The sequence below is a fragment of the Schistocerca gregaria genome, chromosome 4 (genome assembly GCF_023897955.1).
Source record: "Schistocerca gregaria isolate iqSchGreg1 chromosome 4, iqSchGreg1.2, whole genome shotgun sequence".
Lineage (NCBI taxonomy): Eukaryota > Metazoa > Arthropoda > Insecta > Orthoptera > Acrididae > Schistocerca > Schistocerca gregaria.
Window position 1 is genome coordinate 619,873,683 of NC_064923.1, and position 8,167 is coordinate 619,881,849.

The following is an 8,167-nucleotide window of genomic DNA, read 5'->3' on the forward strand; positions in this document are numbered from 1 at the left end:
GAACAATTTTGGTTAGAGACGTTTCCTGTGGCAGCTCAGGCATGATGAAATGCTAGGTAAGATACATAAATTCTAAAACAGAAAGCTGGCAACACTAGGCAGTCAGGTATGTGCACACAAAAACCATGCAGCAGGCAAGCAAGTCATTAAATCTCATCGATAATAAATTGTATGTGACAAAAATATGATCATCAGTACAATGATGTGTTGTTTACTTGCTCCAAGAGGACAATGATTGGATACTAGAACATGTAAAATACTCGTTCACTTTATTACAAGAGAGAGATGTAGACTAACTTCTACTCTGTATAATACATTTCCACAGGGATGTTCTGACTATTTACAACTATCTCTGAATGTTAAAGTATTTCTGGATACAGGCAATTAACAAGAATCTTCACTTGAAGTATATCAACATAATGTTCACAGTTAAAGGGCAGCACAAGATGTAATATACACTGATGTCCTATCTAAGATGATTCTGTTGTCTTATTCACTGATATCAAACTGTGTGAACCTTCCTCTGCTTGGCTGTATATCATCATCCAAGTGGTGGCACTGCAGAGCTGGGAGGGACAGCACCTCCTATTCGTTGTTGCAGAATGCAGCAAGACATTGTTAACTTTTGTGGTATCGATGTGAAGTGCTGACTATGTTATGGCACTGCAGTCCTTGGATGTTGCCACACTGCCTGTTGTTCAGTTCAGTTCAGTCAAAGAGCCATTCACAAAGTTCTCTGTGAACGTCCTCATAGTTGAAAGATCTCTTCCTCCCCAGACATCCATAAAATTTGCTGAAAAGATGAAAATCATGCTGTGCAAGATCTGGACTTGATAATCAGCATGTCCTGTATCTCGTGGCCGCGTTCAAATTGTTCACATCGTTTCACTATGGCTAGATGCAACATTGCATTTGGTCCATGTACTGTTACAATTTCATGGTGAATGTATGCAGTTTAAGACATTTCCCTCACAAGAATTGCACTGTCACACATACTTCATATTTGAAGTACATGTTCAGTTGCCACATCATTTCAGTCACCCACTATGATACACCTGTTGTTCATGCCACAAAGGAACTGTCTCTGCTGGAAACACAGAACGTATACTCCTCATCTGACATGCAATGTCATACTGATAAGTGGGCTCAAACTGACAAGTTCTTCGTAAATTTGACTGGATTTAGCAACCACTGAAATAATATCACCATGTACCCTCTCAACCCATGAAGTTTCATTTCCATTGCTCCTCCCCTGCTTCATGCTTTACTTTTGTTTTGTTGGGCAGTGTACGATTGTTAGTACAAAGTAAAATATATAATTGGAAAATAAAATAAGAAGTGGAATAGTGTATGTCCAAGGATGGATATATACATAGTTTTTTATTCACTATGCTACACTCACAAGGCTTACTTTTTTTCTGTAGCCTTAATGCCAATGAAAACTATTTGATACTGGTGGAAAAGGAATTAAACAGTCCTGCCCTTCTCCCCTAGTTATAATGCATCAGCACTCTGTGTCTGAGATTTGTTCTGTTTGACCTGTTCTGCACTGTCATAGTTAATGACAGTTAGTTATTCATTACATCCCTTGTAGGAAGAAATATCTATTGAAAATATTTTTTTTCAGCTTAACTGCATCTACTTCAGAAGACATTGATAGTGAGGCTTTTTGCAAACAGATGTTTGGAGAATGTCTGTGTCCCAGCTTCTTAAAATAAAATTTAATGTTCATTTTATTCATTTACATATTCTACGACAGTATTTTTGTAGTGCTTCCTCAACATTTCATACAAGCTAGGAAACTGGAAGTTACATATTAAAGATTATGATTCAGTTTATGTATTCATCCAGTTATTTCCTCATATATCAAAGTAATACATGAAATACAGAATAAATTTTAAATTCTGTTTCACATCCTATCATATAAGTTGTGGTTTGAGTGATACTTGAAAGCTGTCAGCATTTTTATTGACAAAAGTCTTATTGGCTATCCCTTTGTCAATTTGAAGTGAATCATTTAAAATTTTTGTGTACCTCTAAAACTGAGTGGGTTATTTATAAGTCTGTGACTGTAAAATAGACTTGTGCTACTTTTAACTTTATATTTATTTGCAAACTTAAACAAAATGATTTATTCCCGGCCTCTTTTTGCCAGGGGACAGCAGCTGTGCAGAAGTTGGTCTCTCCTAGATTGTGAGAATATGATACCAACTCAGGTTGAAGTGAGCCTTCAGTCTACTTCTGGACCCAACATCAGGAATTATTTTTATTACAGGTACAAAATAGCTAGAAAAGTGTACACAGCTTCCATCCTCATTGAGAGTGATAGTGCTGAAAAAAAGTGTAATAAATATTTCTATAATAAATGATTTTTAATGATGTATTTGATCAAATGGAAAGACTTTGCAACTACACATGTGTGAGTATGCCTTCCTGGCCAGAGTAATATCTTTTTATAAATTTAAATCAGAGTATGAGTGATGATATAAGTAACTGAATGATAAAGATGAACAGATATATAATTTTGTGACAGCTTTTCATACTTCCCTTAAATTAGCATTTCAAGAATTTTTGTGTAATGTTGGATATATATATATATATATCTCTTATATAAAGTTTATTTTATATATCACAAACAAATACAGGCATTGTGTTTTAAGAACACAACTGTACGCTTATACATCACCGGAGTTTATACAGAGGGATCAAGCAAGTTAGAAGAAATATTATTTGAAACAACACAGGTAGAGACAGAGTTATTGTGTAGTTGAAAAGTCACAACATATAAATATGTTATTTATTTATTTATTTCTGTTCATTATTCTGGATCATATAGAGCGTTTTTGATCAGTTGAAAGTCATTATTGTAAGCATGATGTACATTTTTCTGACGGTCATAGCCACGAGTGCCCCCTGTGGACTCACTGTTGGTGTCGGCGTATAGTCAGGGGAGGAGCGCAGACAGGGTTTTGTACTCAATCAACTGTATACGCTTACTCTTCTCACAGTATCACATAGTTTTAAAGAGACTAAAGAAACATCTGATGACAACAATAATAAATTGTCAATTTAAAAAGAAAGTTCATACTCAATGTATATAAAATGAGCCTTTCACTGTGTCTACATCTTTCTGTATTTCAACAGTTGAAACATTCCATATAAAATGAACTTCAAACAAGACCACAGATGAAAGGGGCTCTGGTGTATAGATATTAAATGTTGTGTCTGTTTTGAGATGTGAAGGCTGTATAGATGTAGTGGATTTGATTTTGAAGATGATGTTTAATGATTTTGTGTTTTATAATTTTCAAATGATGCATCTCTGGTACTTTATCCATATTCAGGTAACTACCTGAACAGTGACATGAAATTGTGATCAAAGAACTGTTCAGCTGTAACTAAGCAAAGATCTGCTGCTTTACACAAATGAGTATTTGAAACAAAATATTCACAGGGTTTACAAGACATGTAAATTTACAAGGCATGTAAATATAGTATCGTGTAACAATGGATGCAAGTATTAAATTTCAGTGATGTATGTAATTAAATTTTAATTGTAAAGTACAATTTTATATAGTAGGCAATCTCTTTTATGTACCATGTCCTATATGACTCTTTAATTTTCAGTCTGCATGTGTTCTATAACATTGAATGATCTTTAGTGTGAGGTATGTATTTCACAATGTTACAATGACATATAATGTGATGTTTATCTAAAATATGCAGAGTTTTTGTAAGAAATATTACAGTACTGCCTTTCAGTATAGTACATGGATCCGCCATAAATTTTCGATGTCTAAAAATGATACTCTGCTACTAATGAAGTGAACATTCATTTGATGTAACAATAAGAATATCAGATACAAATTAAAATTAGTTGTGATGTCTTAAACCTGTGACTGTACTCTATATGTTCTTTTTTCCAAGTCATAGTGACTGTGGAATGTGATGTATGTGTGCACATCACATGTTTGTCTTCACATACAATTTTAAATATGCTTGTTTACAAACTGTGGGAAAATGTGCAATAAGTCCATGTAACATTTCTCATCTATTGATATATCAAGTGTCGAAGTAGTAGAGGGGTAAATTGTTACATTCAGTGAAGGTGTTACAAGTTTAGCAAGTAAAACTACACATATGTATTTAAGAATTATGTTTGAAACAATTGGCAACATGTTTTGTCTTGTATTACCTGTTATGACTGATGAAACTGAACAAGCCATGCCTCATATAATAAATGGATGAAATTAATGGACACCCTACTTACAGGAGTTTTCATTTGGCTCAGAAATGATGATTAAAAAGCAAATGGTGTATCAGATTCCAAAAGAAACATAAAAATATTGTGTGTTACCCCATGCTACATTGACAATCTGACTTTGTTTTATACAAATAAGAAAAAAAGAGTGGCTTATTTTGATAACATTGTCCCAGAACTGTGTTTATTTTAAATGAACTATTCATGTATTGATAGCCTTAATATTGTGTTGTGGTAAACTGAGCAGTGAAAGGTGTGCAGCATTGTTACTAGTAATTTATGATAGTCCTACCTGTTTGCTTTTCATTTCATTGGAACCTTTAGATAAGTGTGATTCTGTAAAATATGAGATGTACATATGTATCATGATCGATGTATTTCATTTGTGAGTCCATTCCATGTTTCACAATGTTTGTATTGTCTTTTTTGTATTTGTGAAAGATGATGAATGTTATTCTCCTTCTATTGTATGATACTATATCCTCTTCTATTGTACATGTGAACCGAACTTTTAAAAATGTGTCTCAATTTTTGTAAATATCCATTTTAAATATTTATCTACCAGAACTCTGAAGGTGCTATGAAACTATGTCTCTGTTCTACAGTTATGCCCCTCTTTGCCGTGGGCTCTCTACCTACTGACCTCCAGCAATACTGCATGTTTATATTCCAAGTATGAATGTTGTGTGCACCTTAATGTTTGTTCCTCTGTATGTCTTAATCTGTCACAAGAACAATCAGTTTCAAAACAAAAAATAGATGTTTTAAAGTAGGAATGAAATGAAGGATCACAGCTGACTGCATTAAAGTATTATATTTCAAGTTCATCTCTTAATATGTCAAATATTTAGTGTGATTGCGTTTTTTTAACTTGTGGAAGATTGTAACCATCTGTAGAATGGAATATCTGTTGATGTGTGAGTAGAGAGAGAGAGAGAGAGAGAGAGAGAGTGTGTGTGTGTGTGTGTGTGTGTGTGTGTGTGTGTGTGTGTGTGTGTGTGTGTGTGTGTGTGTGTGAGAGAGAGAGAGAGAGAGAGAGAGAGAGATAGAGAGAGTAGAGAGTAGGTGAGAGAGAGAGAGAGAGAGCAGATCACAGCTGAACATTTGAAACAAAATTGACATTGTACAACGTTTTATTGCTTTTGTTTGTGTAATTATTGTCTTATTGTGTTAGAAATGTAAATAGTACATTTTTTAAGAATAATTGTTCCAAGTTTTTAAGACACTCTTCTGTCTGTGGAATAACTTAATTGACTTTGTGTTGAATTAGCTTTGTTGGAGTTGTATGAAAACCATATCAGCCTCTATATTTTAAAAGTATAGAAGGTCATGTTGAATGGAAACATTTGTGTGGGACAGTTAATAACAAGATTTTTTGTGGATGTTGTAACCTGTTTCTTCATAACTGTATTGCAACAAAAAATAATGGTCATATAAGATGTACTGTGTAACTTAATTATTCTTCGACAGAGAAATGGTTGTAGAACTATTTTCTCTGTACATGACTGATATTCTGTGCAGCTGTTAGTGAATAAATAATTGGAAATCCTTTAAATTATTTTCAACCTTTTTCCTTTTGTGATGTGCTTATCCTTTTACAGATGAATTTGTAATTTTATAGAAGGAGCAAACATTATGGGTCACAAAAGATGGTAATGCAACAAAAGATAGAGACTGGGTCGTTTGTAACCTTAGTTCCATTTCTAATGAACAAATTGGAATACATATCAGTCAACTGTAGTGACTTCACCTGTTGATAAAGTGAGATAATTATTAAGATATTTGAGACAATGTTTGCATACAGCTACATTTCGGGTTTTGCTCCTGTAGCGTGCAGGGAAAATGTAAGCATTATGGATAAGATTTGACTTGATAAGAAAGGTAAAAATATTTTGAAGAATTTAGTCTAGCAGTGTGATAAACATCTACAACAATTTCTCAGAAACTTATTATTGTTGTTTATTATTGTATCTAAGATGAACCAACAATATTTGGTTTCTAAATATTTTGATTATTCAGTTGGCAGTGTCAAAATGCTAACATCAATAAACTGATAGGCAAATGCGCTCTTTGTCCCACTTGAAATGTCCATTAGTCATCCTAATTTAGTTTTTATGTGGGTCACCTAAATTGTTTTATGAAAATGCTGAGATGTAAGACCATGGATGAATTTGCTCCCACGTCCTGGTCTACCAGAGATAACGTCCTACCTTTAATAAGTTCCAGGTAAACAAATCACTAAAAACTCAGTGATTCATCTGTTCATATTTTTCAAGTGAAACCATAATTTGACTTCTCTGATCGAAAGATACTATGAGGGGAATTCAATAAGAAATGCAACGCATTTCTTTTGTAGCCAATTTTGGTTGAAAAAGTGCAGAATTTCTTGTTTGATATTCTCACTTCAGCCTCTATAGTTTCATGAAGTTTTGACAGGTGCTGGTGCTACATATAGCCTTCAAAATGGCATCTGTAATGGAACTACATTCCAAACAGAGTCATTGAGTTTCTTGTTACAGAAAACCAGAGGATCATAGATATTTGCAATCACTTGCAGAATGTCAACGGAGACCTGGCAGTGAGCAAAAGCATGGTGAGTCATTGGGTGAAGTATCTGTCATCAAGCAACAAAGTTGAGTGGACCTGTCTGACCTCCCGCTTGCCAGCCAGGTGTACACAACTGTGACTCCTGTAGTGTTGGAATGTGCAAGACACTATCATTTGAGGTTGTCACAAAAATTACAAATGAACTGCTCCTTCTTCATGACAATGTAAGACCTCACACTAGTCTGTTCATCCTACAGAATGCTCCTAAAACTTCATAGGACTGTTCCTCCGCACCTACCCTACAGTCTAGGTCTCGCACTTTCTGATGCCATCTGTTTGGTGCAACAAAGGATGCCATCCATGGGAAGCATTATGTGGTTGATAGTGAGGTTATTGATGCAGCAAGATATTAACTCTTATGTTGACCAGTACAGTGGTACCATGTGTGCAATACAGACCCTCCCAGTAAGGTGTCATAAGCCCATCACATTGAACAGAGAGCTTTTAAGCCAAAAAATTGGGGAATAATATTATGTATTGGAATCCTGAATAAAACCTGTTTTTAGAAATAAAAATATGTTGGATTACTTACAGAATGCCCATCATATTAATGTTGGAGGAGTTTCAGAATGGTACGTGAAAATGTATGTTTTGTGTTGAAGAGAATTTTGTTCCATATACATTTGCATTTCCTTAAGTGGAACTCAAAGTATCTGAATTTATGATTCCTTTAGTAGATATTTTGTGTCATCAGTTCATATAAGATCTGGGGTGAATGTAAACATGGTGGTGCACATGAGTACGTAGTTGGTCAACTCTGTAAGTAAATTCAAAACAGTCAGGTAGTGTAATGGTAAACAAAATGTATAAAATTTGCTATATATTGTGATGCTAAGTGTATTTCAAGATACATAATGTCTGTTGTCATTGGAACTGGTAAGATGGACACAAATAAAAAAGTGGCTGACTTAATGTATGCTCACACTATTATATTTGCACAATGTGGAAAACTGGAACTCAGAACTATGCTCCTGCCAAAAGAGTGCAAGAAAAGGTACCATATACTTTAAATGCAGACCGTACATAATCTTAACTGTGTGAATACAGACCCGAAGCAGAAAATTTGGTTCTTTTCAAAATGTGACAGCAAGTAAATATGCCTAAACCTTACTGAAAATAGCTCTACTTCTGAAATTTTCAGTGTCAATGCGGGATATCACACTACCGAACTACTGAAGAAAGATCTGTATGATGAGTCATTAACAGTCAATAAATGTAATAGCCCAAGAAATGTAAGGAAAATTAAAATAATTAACCAAAACTGCAGTATACACTTGGAAAAAGAAGAGTCTGGTATGG

General features: G+C 34.4%; 1 protein-coding gene across 5 annotated transcripts in view; it reads left to right on the plus strand.

Annotated features, from left to right (window-relative positions):
- The window catches only part of LOC126365762 (uncharacterized), a 1,228,930-nt gene extending 1,222,838 nt beyond the window's left edge, over positions 1-6,092 (plus strand). For 3 of the 5 annotated variants that reach the window (XM_050008264.1, XM_050008265.1, XM_050008267.1), the window contains one exon: positions 2,156-6,091. In XM_050008264.1, coding sequence (XP_049864221.1) covers positions 2,156-2,190 — 35 coding nt within the window. In that variant the 3' untranslated portion in view covers positions 2,191-6,091. Of the gene's footprint in view, positions 1-2,155 lie in introns of all 5 variants that reach the window. The other 2 variants (XM_050008261.1, XM_050008262.1) reach the window with 2 other exon arrangements.
- The last annotated feature ends 2,075 nt before the right edge of the window (positions 6,093-8,167 follow it).